The sequence below is a fragment of the Aquarana catesbeiana genome, linkage group LG04, assembly GCF_042186555.1.
Source record: "Aquarana catesbeiana isolate 2022-GZ linkage group LG04, ASM4218655v1, whole genome shotgun sequence".
Classification (NCBI taxonomy): domain Eukaryota; kingdom Metazoa; phylum Chordata; class Amphibia; order Anura; family Ranidae; genus Aquarana; species Aquarana catesbeiana.
In genome coordinates this window covers 572572761-572590677 of record NC_133327.1, presented here as the reverse complement: position 1 = coordinate 572590677, position 17917 = coordinate 572572761, and the positions used below count along the sequence as shown (strand labels likewise).

Here is a 17917-nt window from a genome sequence, read left to right as displayed (position 1 = left end):
AGTACAGGACAATCATGCAAGATGTACAGGATCAGCTGACGCGTTTCACACTCGAAACTGAGTGCTTACTCATAGCTTACTCTTACCTGCTCTGTGCAAGGGTTTTGCACAGAGCGGCCCCAATCCTCCTTTTCTGGGGTCCCCTATGGCGCCCCTCGCTCCACCTCTTCTCAAGGGCCACCACGGAGAGCCACTTTTCATGGGGGCACTCCTGCTGCTGCGTCCATTGATAATGACAGCAGGACTCGACCCTGGCTCCCGTGTCACTGGATTTGATTGCCAGCAGCGAGAACCAATGGCATAGAATAGGTTTTTGCATAGAATGCATTAAAGTGAAAAACAATGAGGGATTACAACCCCTTTAAGGAGCAAATACAAGTATAATACAGAATTCTAGGCAATAAAGTCATCTTGACAAAATTTTCCTGACCAACCCAGGAGACATCATGTACAACCCATTGTTGAAGAACTTTTTCCAATTTTATGAATATGGACAGATAACTCCATTGATAGAGTTGGGCGATCAAAGATGGATACCCAAGTATGCGATATAGTCTGCCCTCCAAGCAAAGGAGAAATATGCTTTCACGTGGGATAGACACGATGGGGGGGGGGGGGGGGGGTGTCATTTTATATTTATAGCCAAAATCTTGTGAAAGATGCATGACATTCGGTGGATGCCTCTTCTAAAGATGATGCACAAGAAAGCCCACAAACAGTTTTCTGAAGACAAGCAGACTAGGGAAATGGATTACTGATACCATGTCCTCTGGTTTGATGAGATACCATGTCCTGTGGTTTTAAAACTTATTTGGTTCAGATGGTGTCAAGCGTGTGTGGCATACTGAAGCAGAGCATGATCCCCTCCCTTCAGAGACTGGGCTGCAGGGCAGTATTCCAACATGATAATGACCCCAAACACACCTCCAAAATGACCACTGCCTTGCTAAAGAAGCTAAGGGTAAAGGTGATGGACTGACCAAGCATGTCTCCAGACCTAAACCCTTTTGAGCATCTGTAGGGCAACCTCAAATTGAAGGTGGAGGAGTGCAAGGTCTCTAACATCCACCAGCTCCGTGATGTCATCATGGAGGAGTGGAAGAGGACTCCAGTGGCAACCTGTGAAGCTCTGGTGTACTCCTTGCCCAAGAGGGTTAAGGCAGTGCTGGAAAATAATGGTGGCCACACAAAATATTGACACTTTGGGCCCAACTTTTGTTGCCAGTGGTTTAGGCATTAATGGCTGTGTGTTGAGTTATTTTGAGGGGATAGTAAATTTACACTGTTATACAAGCTGTACACTCACTACTTTACATTGTAGCAAGGTGTCATTTCTTCAGTGTTGTCACATGAAAAGATATAATTAAATATTTACAAAAATGTGAGGGGTGCACTCACTTTTGTGAGATACTGTATAAAAAAAGCATAAAATATGTCATAAGTCATTACACTCCCTCTGTTCTCAGTCGCATAAGAGCTGTGGGGGGGATCAGCAGCACTCTGAGCTTCCCAGTGAAAGGCTGTGCTGCAAAGGAGTGTCAGGACAAGTCTGATCATTGGAGGAAAGTACACTGAGTTCCCAGCACAGCTAGAGAATTGACTACAGTGTGTTCTCCTGCTTAGTGTGGTCAGTTTTTAAAAGAGAAGCAAGGGGACTGGCAGGAAAACCAGGGATTTCACAAAAAAGAAGCAATACAAAGAGAACAGGATACTTTTTCTTTCAAGTACATGGTGCAGCAGGCACATATCAGGACAATGAAGTGTTGTGGTAACAAATGCTTTAACTTTAGCTATAGGTTGAGAATTTCACATCCTAAGCACATTAAGGAAATTTGGCCCAAAGCCCCAGGTGTCCAGGAGCATAAACAAGTAAGATCAAGAGATGGAATCGGAACCCTTTTGGAGACCCATGGAGAGCAAAAAACCCTCCTCAGGTGGACCACCATCCCAGCGGAATTGGAGAGTGTTTTTTTTTTTTTTAAATAAAGGCTTTAAAGGCAAAATTGAAAATGCACAAATACAGGATAAACTGGATTGACCAGTGTCTTTATTCAACCTTACCAACTATGTAACAATTACGTATTTATCGGCGGATAACACGCACTTTTCCCCCCTGATAATAGGGGGCATATCACGGGTGCGTGTTATATGCCGATAGTGTACCTCGGAGGGGAAGGAGGGGGACGAGCGCCGCCAGTATTCACCGAGCCGCCATCTCCTGTATAATCGTCTCTCACTCGGCTCTGATGTCAGACACAGTCCCGCCTCTGCCACCGGCATTGGACCAGTGTTATGTCAATCACAGGAGCTGGTCCAATGCCGATGGCGGAGGCGGGACTGTGTATGCGACTGCCATCTGAGAGCCGAGTAAACAAGAGATGATGGCTCGGTGATTTCTTGCATGAGAGATGGTGAGGCTGCAGATGGGCATCAGGCTGCATTGATGGGAGATGGGCACAGATCAGGCTGCAGATGGGCGCATATCAGGCTGCATTAAGGCTGCAGGTGGGCACATATCAGGCTGCAGATGGGCACAGATCAGGCTTCATTGAGGCTGCAGATGGGCACAGATCAGGCTGCATTGAGGCTGCAGATGGGCACAGATCAGGCTGAAGATGGGCGCATATCAGGCTGCATTAGGGCTGCAGGTGGGCACATATCAGGCTGCAGATGGGCACAGATCAGGCTGCATTGAGGCTGCAGATGGGCACAGATCAGGCTGCAGATGGGCACAGATCAGGCTGCATTGAGGCTGCAGATGGGCACTAATCAGGCTGCATTGATGGGCACTGACCATTATTCTGCTTCAAAGTAGTTTATTTAGAAGAAAAAGTTTTTTTCCTGAAACCTCCCTCTTAAATTAAAGGTGCGTGTTATACGCTGATAAATATAGTACTTTAATAACGATCTTGGGGGATGTCTTAATCCTTTACATGAAGTATTGCACATGTAGGATGTACTTCTGCAAAAGTGACATTTAGAAAATTACCCTAATCGATATTTAATGGCCGGCTTAATTTTGTTTGTAAATAAAATGGCAGGGCCCTCCATATTCCATGCTACACCCTGATCCATGTAAGAGGAGGTGAAGAGGTATATAAATTGGCTTGGTTTGGTTTATATTTGGCTTTTACAGAAAGCTGTAACAATCTCTGTTACAGTACTTGAAATGATTGCCCATTTTCACACTATGTAATCCCGGCTGGACCTGAGTTCTGTCAATCACAGGAGCTGGTCCAATGCCGATGGTGGAGGCAGGACTGTGTACGTGACTGCCAACTGAGAGCCGAGTAAACAGGAGATGACGGCTCGGTGATTTCCTGCATGAGAGATAGTGAGGCTTCAGATGGGCATCAGGCTGGATTGATGGGAGATGGGCACAGATCAGGCTGCAGATGGGCGCATATCAGGCTGCATTAAGGCTGCAGGTGGGCACATATGAAGCTGCAGATGGGCACATATCAGACTGCAGATGGGCGCATATCAGGCTGCATTAAGGCTGCAGATGGGCACAGATCAGGCTTCATTGAGGCTGCAGATGGGCACAGATCAGGCTTCATTGAGGCTGCAGATGGGCACAGATCAGGCTGCATTAAGGCTGCAGATGGGCACTAATCAGGCTGCATTGATGGGCACTGACCATTATTCTGCTTCAAAGTGGTTTATTTTGAAAAAAAGTTTTTTCCTGAAACTTCTCTCTTAAATTGAAGGTGCGTGTTATACGCCGATAAATACAGTACTTTAATAACATTCTTGGGGGGGTGTCTTAATCCTTTACATGAAGTATTGCACATGTAGGATGTACTTCTGCAAAAGTGACATTTAGAAAATTACCCTAATCGATATTTAATGGCCGGCTTAATTTTGTTTGTAAATAAAATGGCAGGGCCCCCCCATATTCCATGCCACACCCTGATCCGTGTAAGAGGAGGTGGAGAGGTATATAAATTGGTTTGGTTTGGTTGATATTTGGCTTTTACAGAAAGCTGTAACAATCCCTGTTACAGTACTTGAAATGATTGTCCATTTCACACTATGTAATCCCAGGTGGCTGACTTATCATCTGAATTTGGTATGCTCTTTTTAGATGATTTTTTGTAATTGCGATAGGATCATCTGCATCAGACAGCCATCAACTGATGTCTATGTTTCTGCATTTTTTGTGTGCCTAAACCTTACCTATAGATAAGGCAATAATTGGGCAGATGCTTGTTTTATACCTCCTCTGTGTTGAGTCTTATAGCATTGCAAGCCAACTGCTTTTATTACTGTTTTTAAATTAAATAGCCATTATGCCCCGTTCACAACTGATTAATTTTCTGCTAGAAGCTTGTAACTCTAAAACTCTCAACAAGACAAATCCCATTTATTTCAATGGAATCTGTTCACATCTGACCATTCTGTCACCTGAAGCAAAACGCCTGTCGCTCAAAAAAGTATGTGAGCTTCTTTTTGGCAGATTGGAAACAGATTGTGCCCCATAGACTTCAATGGGAACCCTGAAAGTGTGCAACATGAGCGTTTTACAAGTATTTTGTCGCAAGTTTTCTGCTTAAACAGCAGCTCTCCACCTCTAATGCCCTCCACATCTCCTCCCCTGGTGCTTTCTATTGGCTAAACAAAAATACCTGAAGCTGTAAAACACTTGTATGCTTCTAAAAGGCTTGTAATAGACTTCTAAATACGCTCCAACACTCTCAAATAAAAACGCCTGAAAGTCGCACTGCTCAGGTGTGAATGCAGCATTAGCCTTTTTATAATTTCTTTAGCTTTAGATATAGATTTATGTACTTTGTCCTCTTCTTTCTTGGCTGTACTACTAATATGAGCCAGCTGCATTTGATAACAAAACATTATTTATGTGTTCTATGCAGCCTGTCCCACACTGTCACATTGCTTGATGTGTAACAATGGACTTCAACAATTCAAATACGTGCTATGATAATATTTGTGCAGCTTTCTTCTATCTGACCCTGAATACGTTAGACAAGCATTGCTCATTCTTATTCTCAGGGCTGTATCATCTTCTAATTGATTCAAAATATTAACGTAAGTGTGTGACTTTATTTCTGCAGATCCAGCCTATCCCTACCAGGGTCTCATTGGTTTTGACATTATGGAGTTGTAAGATGATACCTCTTCCTGGAGCCAGTATTCAGATTCTAAGCAGACATGTGCGGTACTGCTTGTTTGATGGCACTAAGGTAAACCCTTCTGTGATGTGCAAGCTCCAGTGTACTATTGGAACCTCCTTCCTTACTGAGATTGGGCAGAGGGACACATTCAGCATCAACATTTTTGGTTAAAGACACGCCACTGACACACACCTAACTCTACCATTTCACTTAGATTAAAAAAAATCAATACTAGTTTTACAAAAGTACATTTTTACATATTTTCATGTGTCAGCAATGGTTCTGATGAGTTGATGAGCACTGTGGGGTTGTTCCCCAACAAGCTGTTTGGGTGAAGACGTCACAATCTTTTCTTGTTCCTGGGAATTCATTAAACCCCCAAAAATAGTTACAGTAATTTGCTTCTGTCTATGTTGGAGTTTGTGTCTGTAAGTACATATGAATGTAAAGGTGCTGTGAAAAATGTCAGGGCTATAGAGTTTAAATAAAAATTGCCAAATAAAATGATACATACTTTCATATCATTAGGTCTTGAGTAACATTCATACAGTAAGAGCAACATGGCTACCCAAAAATTCTAGAACTTGGACATTTTCTCCTAGGGTGAGTATAACATATAAGTGCTATTTTTATGTAATATCTTTCTATTTTTGGTGTCTAAGTTTCTTTTGTTGTTTTTCCAATTTGTGCCTCTTGTTGTTTTTGGCTTCACATTACAATATGTTCTGTGTCCACTGCCAAATAAAATGACAATTTTCATACATTTTTATGGATACAAAGTACATGTAATTTTTCTCCTTACTGTCACTTTGTTTCCTATGGTAAGTAATAATCTATAATGATGTGATAAAAACACAATTACGGCACTGATTCAATACTGCAAAAATAATATTAAATAAGAAAGTTCATAAGCAAAAAAAATTTTTTTTAAATAAAAATGATGATTAATTATAGTCCTCTAAAGAGTTTATAAAAAAAAAAAAGTTTTAAGCAAAATCAGTTCAAACCTATAGAGTCCAATGGTGTAAAACCTAAATAATTCCCATCACCAATAATATTCTTCCAAATGTAGAAAATCTTTACTCCAGGGTGACCACCACCAATCATATGGGAAAACGAGCTTACCAGAAGTGTGTGCCTATCTCTCTGCAAAATTAGGGTAAACACAGGTTTTAATGATTCCCAAGATCTTCCACACAGGTGGAGTCTACTTTAAGGCTTTCCCTCCACTGTTGTCCTCTCCGAATTCAGTGGTTAGATTCCAATGGCAACATATTAAGATAACAGAAAACAAGCTCCCATGGTGTAGTATCTTAAGAATCAAGATTTATTAAACAAAGGTAATCAAGGTACTCCCAAAAATAGCAAAGTATAAGCTTAAAATCAAGCATTCAATTGTATTAGCAAAGGGCATGCAGAAAAGCCACCAGCCGCCCTGATTCTTCTAGGCTCATAGAAGCAAGAAAATGACCTACTCACTCCTAGCATTAGGCTTCACACCTTACATGTTTCTTCCACTTTGACTTTATCAAGGAGGATCAATAATATCTAGTGATTGGGCACTGCCCAGTTTCATGGGTACCAGGGGTAAATATTTTTTTCTGCAATGGAATAATACATATACAGTATATTGGATAATTATGTTAAGAAAATGTGCTGTTTTATATGTGGATATAAATAATTCTGTGTTCTTTGTGCATACAGGTTACAGGCATTCTTCCTAGCATATTGGATGGTGACTGTTTCGTGAGGTCTGCCAGTCAGTTTCTAGAAATAGGGATTTTGTTTGAAATAGGAGTTACTTATATCCGAAACGTAAGTTTCGTGTTAACGTGTATTATTATTGTGTTGTGCTCTGTGTGATTGGGATTTTTTTCCTGACAATTTTTACATTGTTTAAAAAAATCTAAACCATATTCAGGGTATAGAGTTTGATCTTGATTGTTGCTTTCCGTCCAAATTAGTTGCTGTAACAGATGATTGCATGCAAGAACATCCATTTGTTTTATTAGATTGAAAATATTCTGTTTGCATTGCATTGGTTGCATAGTTTGAATCATACAGTGAATATGTTATTTAAGTGAACTTTTTAAAAGGGTTTTTCACAGTCACAGACAATGCGGGTATGCGTTACTTTTTTTTTTTATTAGTGGTCAGCAATGAGAGGTCCTCTATCCATTCTGGCTTTTCAGTACCATTGTACTGAGATGAGATGTAGGACCTTATGCATCAGTGCTGGACAACATATGAGTATCTGCATTACTGTTGACATTCATTATCATTATTATTACAGTATTATTATTATAATACAGGATTTATATAGCACCAACAGTTTGCGCAGCGCTTTACAACATGAGGGCAGACAATTTAGGAGGTCATTGATTGCCATGTTTTTTTCAAAGCTGCAGTAGCAAAATAACAGCTGAAATATGGCCTCTATGGGAAACACACACCTATGCCACTTTTTGTCAGTATAAAATTTCATCTGAAATGGAACTTCATACAAGACTTTTAGTATGTTGATTGTTTGTGATATGATACTGTTTTTTTGTTAGGTTTATACCATTGTCCGTGATACTGGTGTGGAGATTCTTGTCATACTGTAACAGACAGAGCTCAGATGCACACAGTACCTGTTCCAGGCATTTTATGTCCTTGACACCCAATACATTACTCATAATATTATATGTGGAATGCAATCTGTATGGTGAGCCAGGGAGTTCAAGTTACAGCTAAATCCTATTTGTCATGTGCATCCTAGGGGTGGAGGGGAACTTACCTTTACATTCACAGACAACAGTAAAGACCTGATAAGAGTTCAAGCCCTTCTGCACTCCATCTAGAACCAAAACATGTTTTGGGTATAGTGTTTTATAAATGCAGAGTTTAATAAATAGGAAGTATTCAAATTAGTAGTTAATCAATATGAATGTATTTATTCTCGCTTCTAGATTGTAAGCTCTAACAAGCAGAGCCCTCTGATCCCTCCTGTATTGAATTGTATTGTAATTGTACTGTCTTCCCCGATGTTGTAAAGCGCTGCGCAAACCGTTGGCAAATCCCTCTGCAGGAAAAGTGCAAATATGTGACCTCTATAGCTTCTTCGCTTTTTTTGCTTTTTTTTTTTTTTTTTTTTGCTCTGTGTGTCAGTTTGCTTTATTACCTGGAATTTTCTTTTATAGTCTACGGGTGAGAGGGGAGAGCTGAGCTGTGGCTGGACTTTCTTAAAACTTTTTGATGTCAGTGGCATTCCAATACCTTCAAAGTAAGATAAATGCTTCATGCGGTATTTCTGATAGTAATTCCACATTTTTAATTGTATTTGTTTTTTTTATTGACAGCATGTGAGATCTCCCCCTGAGTTCTAAATCACAAAACCTGTTCTTTCTTTCATTTTATGTTTGCTGTGGTTTGATTATTTTCATTTGCCTTGCATTATTTAAAAATAAAAAAACTTTTTTTGTTGCCATTTAACCACTTGGCACTTATACCCCCTTCCTAACCAGGCCAATTTTCAGCTTTCAGTGCTCTCACATTTTAAATGACAATTTCTCAGTTATGCAACACTGCACCCATATGAAATTTGTGTTCTTTTTTTCACACAAATAGAGCTTTCTTTTAGTGGTATTTAATCACCATTGGGCTTTTTTATTTTGTGCACTATAAATAAAAAAAGACCAAACATTTTGTAAAAAAAAAAAGCATTTTTTCCATTTCTATTATAAAATGTAGTGAATTAGTAATTTTCTTCATAAATTTTGGCCAAAATTTATACTGCTACATATCTTCGGTAAAAATAACCCAAATCAGTGTATATTATTCGGTCTTTGTGAAAGTTTTTATAGAGTATACAAGCTATGGTGCTAATCACTGAAAATTGATCACGCCTGATGTACTGATGGCCTATCTCATTTCTTGAGACACTAACAAGCCAACAAAGTACAAATACCCCCCACATGACTCCTTTTTGGAAAGTAGACATTCCAAGGTACTTAGTAAGAGGCATGGTGAGTTTTTTTAATTTGTATTTTTCCCACAATTCTTTGCAAAATTAAGTTTTTTTTTTTCTCACAAAATTGTCATGTTAATATATAATTATTTCTTTCCCATGGCATATGCATACTTGCAACTACATTCCAAAACACATTCTGCTACTCCTCCTGAGTATGGCGATACCACATATGTTAGACTTTTTCACAGTCAGGCCACATTCAGAGACCCAACATGCAGGCAGCACTGTCAGGTGTTCTAGGCACTTAAATTACACATTTAATTTCTTGACTACCTATTACACTTTTGAAGGTCCTGGAGCACAAGGACAATGGAAACGCCCACAAAATGACCCTATTTTGGAAAGCAAACACCCAAACACATAATCTAGCAGGCACAATGAGTCTTTTGACCATGTCATTTTTTTCCACAAGTTTTTGAAAAATGTGGAAAGAAAATGAAAATGCATTTTTTTTTACACAAAGTTGTCAATTTATAAGATTTTTCTAACAAATACTATGTACATCGCAAAAATACACCCCAAAATACATTCTGCTACTCCTGAGAATGGCGATACCACATGTAAGACTTTTACACAGCCTGGCCACATACAGAAGCCCAACATGCAGGAATCACCATCAGGATGAGCACTGATGTGGCACGGATGAGTACTGATGTGGCACAAATGAGCACTGATGTGCACTGATGAGGCATGGATGAGCACTAATGTGGCATGGATGAGCCACAGATGAGCATTGATGTGGCATGTATGAGGCACAGGTGGGCATGTATGAGGCACAGATGGGCATGTGTGAGGCATGAATGGGCATGTATAAGCATGGATCAGGCACGGATGGGCATGGATCAGGCACAGATGGGCATGGATCAGGCACGGATGGGCTTGGATCGGGCACAGATGGGCATGTATCAGGCACGGATGGGGCATGAACGTGCACAGATCAGCGCTGTGGGCACTTCAGATCCAGCCCACAGTGCTGCTGCACCGGCTCCTTCCTCTCCTCACGCGCTGTATCGATCGCATGTGAGAAGAGAAGTGAGCTGAACCAGGCATGCGCCAGTTTGCTGACAAGTGATCGCTCCCTCATTAGACGAAGCGTTCACGTGATAATGGGCCACTGTCATCACCCCTTTACCCCAATCTGTGATGCGCTTGGTCCAGAGGACCTGGCGGTCATGAAGGCTTCCTGGTGTGCGCGGGAAGTGCGAGTCTAGGAGGATGTCATAGTGCGCCCTGCCCGGTCGGCAAGTGGTTAAGCAGGACAATATTTCTCCTGTTGAGTCCAGTTAAAGAGCAGTATAATTGCATGGAATGAAATGAATATACTCACTGCAATTAAGTTAATGGCTATCCACACAAGCCTTTACGTGTTGTCTTTGTCCTGGCTTCTGACGAACTCTCATGCATATAGCATAGTCTATCCTAGCCTTTTTCAACAAGGGTGCTTAGTCACCCTGGGGTGCCTTCAGGTTTCTTCAGGGGTGCCTTGGTAAAATGCTTAAAAATTGCCCACATATTGTATAAAGGCCAACAAATGGATCAAGCCTGCCTTTTAGTTACACAAAACCAGAGGTTTTCATTGTGCACTATTTCAACCTTCCAGCCGCTGGTGTGCTAACAACCAGTTGATAAAGAGGATGTTGGGCGCCTGCACAGCATCCTTGTTTGCCCCTAACCTGCCTTCTCCATCAACACTGGGGTCACAATAGCTGAGTGAAAAACTGAGAGAAAAGAGAAACTGGAATACTAGTCAGTACCAGTGTGCAAAGAAGTATTTTCTGTGTAGATGTTGCAATATATAAAACTATTATTTTATTTTTTTTACCTATTTTAGAATAGTGTGCCCCAAAATGATGCTGAGTTTTAAAGGGTGCTTGACTGGAAAAAGGTTGAGAAACACTGGTCTATCTAAAACCAATATTTCGTTATTAAGTGGACATTGCTGGGCTGAATAACTTACGGACTTCTTAAATCTCACTCTAGATCTCCTTTATTCATCGGGCGCTGGTGTTTGATGGATTCCATTTAGTAGACTTGGATGGGGACAATGCAGGGCAACATACCATGAATGCAAAATGCTACATTTTCTTACAAAAGCACTGCAGAAAACAATAGAATTTAATATGTCTTTTCTGCTATACAACAGGTACCATAATTAGACCCCTCAGATATCCTAACTCTACTCCTCTACAGCATGGAATCACAGTCCTCATTGTGAAGTAGGAGGAGTCTGTAGGCTTGGTACAATAAATCCAGCAGAAAAAATGGGACCCCTTTGCAATGGCTTTAGCAGACTGATTACAGCCCTTTTCCCTTCATAATAATCACTGCAACAATTTTGGTGCCAGATCATTCCAGTGGCCTCAAAAGCTGTAATAGGACGTGATATATGCCAATTTTTAAGTCTGCATCCCCTGTGTATACAATAGAAATAGTTTTTCTGTTGACAAAAGTGATATTGGGCTGTGAGTGGAAAGTGACTTATGTATGTGCATATTTGTTTAGTATAAAAAAAGTAATGCTCATAGCAAACCATATTTTCTTTATCATTATATATGAAATATAATTAATATTGGTTTTCAGTGTATTTTCTTTTTGGGAAATTGTGCAGATTTTGTGCAAAATGTTTAATTCAGCTACCCTTAAAATACAGGTCCCTCATCCCCCAGCAGGTTCTCCAAGACCTTAATTTACCTGTCCCTTATCCACAAAGGTGCCAAGGTGCCACAAGCCTCTTCACAGAAACTCTCCCGTGCTGGGCCTATGGCTGGGCCATAGAAATGATCAGGAAAATCTAATGCCCATGCATTAGATTTTCCTGATCATTTCTATTGAAAGCCTATTGTTGGCCTTGATTGATGGCTTTCTGTCTGCACTTTGGCCATGTGATACCAATTCTGTACTTATCTCTGCACCAAACAATTGGGCTCTTGTTTGGTTTATTGATATATTGCAATCAAAATTTTATGTCCCAATTTAGATTATATTTTACTTTATTGTAATCCTGCAGTTTTCTAAATATTTTATATTACTAAAAAGATCTATAGAGATCTGTAGAGACAACAAATATCTAAATGCCCATACAGTTATTCAATTAAAGTTATTTACGAACTTGTGCTTTATAACCTTGTATAAAATGTACAGTAAACTAGATTGTTACATAAATACTCTATAACTTTATAGTGTTGCTGCATCTATTGCTATGAGTAGATAAAAGCTCTTTAATTGTCATGTAGTACAAGAAACCTTATTTGAATCTGAGCACAAAGTACAGGGGTGAAAATTGGTGACCAACAAAGAAATGCTTGGGTGATGACAGATTGAAATGCATAACATTCATGGGTAAACGTCACCTTTTGTATGCTGTGTTTTAGCTAGTGCTAATTAATAACCATCTTAATGCAATTGCATTTTCTATTTTTAGTTTAAAATTACAACCATTTATTCTATACAGTGCTTTAGTATTTAATAGCGGATTTTTTTAACAGGACTTATGAATTGACATTAAATGGTGGTAATCCCTATGAACAAGGAGTTGAGGTGGATCCCTCTATATCAAGGCGAGGTCAGTGTCAGTAGTGATATAACTGTACCCTTATAGGATAAAGTGGTAATAAACCGTGTTTAAAAAAACAAACAAAAAAAACTGCCCCCCCACTGCAGCCTCAAGCAATAAGGTGCTAGTATGCACCCCATACTAGCTCATCATGACAGACTTGCGTATAAACGGATCCCTCAAGCAGCGTGATGTCACCGCTGACAGGTATTCCATTTTCACCTGTTATTCCTGCCGGGTTTGTGGTGTCCTGACGTTAGAGTGGTCAAGCTGCGATGACGTCACGGTCGCGGCAAAGCTCTCTCAATGGAGTGCACATGCGCAGTAATGTCACCAGCTGCTACACGTGTAAATATCTCCTAAATGGTCCACGTTTAGGAGATAATCACTGTACCTACAGGTAAACTTTATTATAGCTTGTCCGATCGTGCTCTCTGCACCGGCTCACGCTTGTCCGATCGTGCTCTGTGAAACAGCTACCGCTCTTCCGATCGGGCTCCCTGCACCGGCTCCCGCTTGTCTGCACCACCTCTCCGCACCGACTCCTGCTCATCTGCGACATCTCTTCCCTCCCGTTACAGGCATTGCTTCTCCTCTCGGCTGAACAGGAGGCGGGTCCAGATACCCGTTCGAAGACTGCCTGACCAATCGGGTTATAGGAACTGCTCTCTAATTGGCCGGGAGGAGAATCAGGAAGATAATAGGAAATAGTAATTTGCTATTGTCACACAACTGGGTGGGCTCAGGGCGCAGTGCTTTGTGTCCCGAGCCCACCCTTTTTTTAAGCCAATTAGAGCCTCAGGCTCTAACCACGTGCTTCAAAAAAAAAAACCTCATTGGAATCCATACGTCCAGTGCCCTGCATGTCAATTAGGGGCTGGGCTCATGGATTAGGGGGGGGCGGCGCCCTTGCGCCCCTAATGGATGGGCCACCACTGGTTTAGAGTCCGGGATTACACCTAGCACCCTGGCATGAGGGGAGGGAATGATAGCTGTGCTATTGATGCAAACTCGGGGGAAGAGGGCATGAGGAAGTATCATGCAGACTACCTGGTCTATCCCTCTTCTCAGTTATTGCAGGTACAATAAACCAGTTTATAAAAGGAATTATGAGGCATTTAGATTGTAATTCTTCATTGTTTTATTGCTTTATATGAGTTTATAATGTTATTCTCCAGCAAACAGTGGAGTCTTTAATCAAATGATGACCCACCGAAGACAACCACGGCTTCTTGTAAAACTTAGGTCCGTCAACAGAAGAAGAAGAGAAATGTTAAGGTATGTCCACCTGACACTGATGTCATTGTTAAAGCTCAGCTCCAGCCAGATTAAAAACACTAACTAATGCATTTAAAATTAAAAAGTTTACTTAAAATATTTTTGGGTATACAGCACCAAGAACGTAACCTGCCTCTAAAGAAATGCATCCGACAGCCTGCTGACTGCTGGTTACTGTTACAATCTCCCCTTATAGGATCCCTTTATCTGTTAAAAAAAAAAAAAAAAATGATCCCGGATCCCCATTACAGTGGTGAACTTCCACAACTGCATTGGTTTACAGTAAACATCAGTATGTAGGATACACTTTATTAGAGGTAAGTTGTGTCCCTGGTGCTGTATACCCCCCAAAAAAATTAGTTAAAACTTCAACTTTAAAATAAAGGGAAAAGTTTTTTTTAGTTTTGGATAAAGTGGAGAGGGATTAGAACACCTGTTTGTGCTACCATTAAGGAGATTAACCCTCTCTATTTGTCCTGTTTACGCTTATCATTGAAAGTGAAACTAAAAGAAAATCCCAAATTTTGGGTTATCCTCAGAAACGTAATAGCGGGGACATCTTCCAATAGGGATACTAGTTCTGGTGACCTGGGGGTCCCCATGGAATTCCCTTGATTTACAGGAATTTCCTCTCGCTTTGTTTGGCCATGAGACAGGAAGTGAAGGGAAATCTTCGCAATGAGACACAGATGGCAAAAAAAAGAATCTGACGGGTTATAGCCTTCCCTTACTCTATCCAAAATGGAAAAAAATGTTTTTGCCTATAGTTCTACTTTAAGTGTTTTTTAAATGCAGCTTGCGTGATTTGTCTTATATTGGCCTCCTCAAATCCCCTGTAAAAGAGGACTCAGCCCGGAAGAAGGAGGGCCAACATTAAGAGCCAGTCAGATTAGCTGCATTGCACATGTGCTGACAGTGAACATACTGACAGAAGGAGATAGAGCAAATGGATGAGCTCATCAGTGCACTGCTTTTCATTGTTCAGTCAGTAGACTAGAGGTGCATTTAAAGTGTATGCCCAGCCAATTGCTCAAAGTGACAATGTGTCTGCAAAGGACCCCTAACCACTTTATACTCGCCTTACCTGCTATCCCTCGCTTCTCCTTCCTTTCTCTCTCAGCTGATGGTATAGTCAGCGTTGAGGGTGACCCATCCATCCGACTCCATGCCATCACTCTCTATTTGACAGTGCTCAGGCCTAGTGACTAAATGTTATGACCGAGCATTGTCACTGTTAATTGTATATACAGAATATACTGTATTCTTTTATCTTGTTTTTGTAGTCTTCTTCCAGAAACCTTGGTAGGCAGCATGTGCCAAGTGCCATTGTTGGTCTTTTATCGGCAAATCCTTGGTGACGTTCTTTTGAAGGAGAGAGTGAACATGCAGAATATAGGTATGCAATGTTTCTAGTTTGAGTAATAGTTCTAGTAAACATACAATTTATCAGAATTGGTTTTATGTTATTTCCTAGTCCTTACCGTATCCACACCACCACTACATAGTAGTGAATATGTAATAAGTAATCAGTATACTCTTGAGACTTACAATCTTAAAACACAAAGACTATAAATAGATCAAAAGAAGTCTCACCACAATCTATAGATGAAGAGACCTATCTGCCTGTCCTTGTTCATTCTGCTTGAGTATCGGGACCCACTATGGTAATTTCTCCTATTTGGGTGATGTGTAGATGAGGTGATAGCTTAATAACTTTTCCCTGGAAAAGAGAGACTGACATCTAGCTATGTGCTAAAAAATATGTGTTCAATAATGATGTACAGTATTTGTGTTTTTCAGTTCTGGGTCTAAATAGAATGGTTATTTGCATATATAGATCCAGAGATGGCACTGGGAATTTAAGTGGTCTGTTTATTCAATAAATTTATATTGAAAAAGAGCGCAATTTCCCTGATATTTTTTAACCTGTAGTTTAGTTGCTGGTTGTCACAAGGACAGGTTTATTTTGATGGGGGTGGGATTCTGCTATATTTGTTTCTTCTCTCACAGTAGAAGATTTCTGTATAATACTCGCCTGAGCCCAGTCCAGCGATGTGCATGAGAGCAGAAGCTCTACTGGGTCTCTGCCTCCTCATTAAGTCTGACACAGCAGCTTGAGCCATTGCACAGAGACGGTAGTTTGTTATTTAAAAAAAAAAGCTGCAACTTTTACAAAGAACATTACAAATGTTAATAAGTTATTAACATGTCACCTGTTCTACCAAGGAATTTAGAGTTAGTCCGGATTAAATTTACAGACTCTAATTAAATGTAATTCCCAATTTTAATAAAAAAAAAGTTATTACACTAAGGCTTTTTGTACACACATCGTGTATAGAAGTCTTTAAAACTCTTCTTGTAGAGGCTGCGAGTTCCTGCATTCTCAAATGTGACCATTCACTGCAGGTAATGTTACATTTATTTTGTTGCATAGCTTTTCAAAATGGGTGCTTGATCAAATGATACATTATTTTGGGCTTCTAAAAATTGGCTTGGTTGTTGGCTGAAATATTGACTTACAACGCCCATAAAAGATCACTTATTCACCCTTTACTAACTTTACCAAATGCTATACAGGAGATTAGAATGCATTCTCATACCTGGTTGATCTGCACCATATGGAGCACCTTTTTTCTCCATATGGAATGCTGACCTCGCCTCCTACCATTGGTGAAAACAAATTTTGCATCCCTATACAGTTTCCTCAGTGTCCTGTGCTGTGGTGTTGCTACTGATGTAAGTTCCTGGAGTAGGGGTCAAATCACAGCTGTAGTAATCTAGTTCTTATGCCACTCCCAGTGCGTCTTCCAACAGGAAGTACTGTTGCTGCTTTGGAATGAGCCAATATGAGTACTTTGTGTACCTCCGCCTGGGAGAAATGTTTACTAAGTTCTGAAGGACTTTGTCTGGAATTCAGTAATTTGTCTGTTTTCTTCCTTGTAACCCGGGGGGGGGGGGGGGGGGGGGTGTTGGGGTTGTCTGCACCGTGCCCCTGGATGATTTCCTTTTGCTATTGTTTTGCTATTGTCTCCATTATTTGTCAGGAAGCATGTAACCATGTAGGTGGAAACATGAGATCAAGTGACCAAAAGTTAATCAGTACACATAAAACAAATAATAGTGATACTCATACAATTGTGATAAGTATAAAACAATCAATACACAAAAATGAAGTCATGTGAAATGGAGAAGATATAAACACTAAGTGTGCTGGTGAGACACAATGGGATGTAGAACATAGTCCATATGATGAGTACATCAGAACTGCAGAAAGTTCTTAAAGCCCCGTTTCCAGATCAGCTGACTAATGTATGGTCCTGGTGAACCAGTTGGTATGCCTATGAACACTTCCAAAGGATAAGATATAAGAAGTAGGGGTACTCTTACCAGCCATGGTGGCCACACATACCTTACGGCAGTGGGTCAACTGGGAATATCACTGGATGCAATGATGAATAAGCGACTCCAAATCCCAAAACCGGAAAGGACCTACCGCCGGCAGCCAAAGGTGTCCAAGACCCATCCATGTAATGATGATGGATGGATGATCAGCAGTGTCAAAATATAAAATGAGAAAGGAAAGAAAAAAGGTGCTCCATATGGTGCAGGTCAACCAGGTATGGTTTATTTGGGCATAAAAAAATCTTAAAATGATTTGCAAGGTAAACAGTATAAAAGTGATCACAGATAGGGTAAAAAGTATATAAAAGCAATGCGAGAGGCAAAAATGTGCGAGCCTGACGTGTTTCAACTCAAGGGGTCTTCAACTGGGGCATTGGCTAATGTATACTGTATATCTATATTGTGTCAATAAAAGTGATCTAGCACAAAAGATAAACTCACTAGAAAATACAGTGATAAAAACATAAAAAACACTCTTAAAAAACTATAAAGTATTCATATAAGGTGAACACGTGAAATAGAGCAATGTGCAAACGT

At 40.4% G+C, this 17917-nt stretch overlaps 1 protein-coding gene across 2 annotated transcripts in view; it reads left to right on the top strand.

The window, feature by feature from the left end:
- Positions 1-17917, top strand: part of NPHP1 (nephrocystin 1) — a 126821-nt gene that overhangs the window by 91422 nt on the left and 17482 nt on the right. For both annotated transcript variants that reach the window (XM_073628063.1, XM_073628065.1), the window contains exons 12-18: positions 5076-5204; positions 5664-5738; positions 6840-6950; positions 8318-8400; positions 12633-12709; positions 13879-13978; positions 15262-15374. In XM_073628063.1, coding sequence (XP_073484164.1) covers positions 5076-5204; positions 5664-5738; positions 6840-6950; positions 8318-8400; positions 12633-12709; positions 13879-13978; positions 15262-15374 — 688 coding nt within the window. The remainder of the gene's footprint in view (positions 1-5075; positions 5205-5663; positions 5739-6839; positions 6951-8317; positions 8401-12632; positions 12710-13878; positions 13979-15261; positions 15375-17917) is intronic.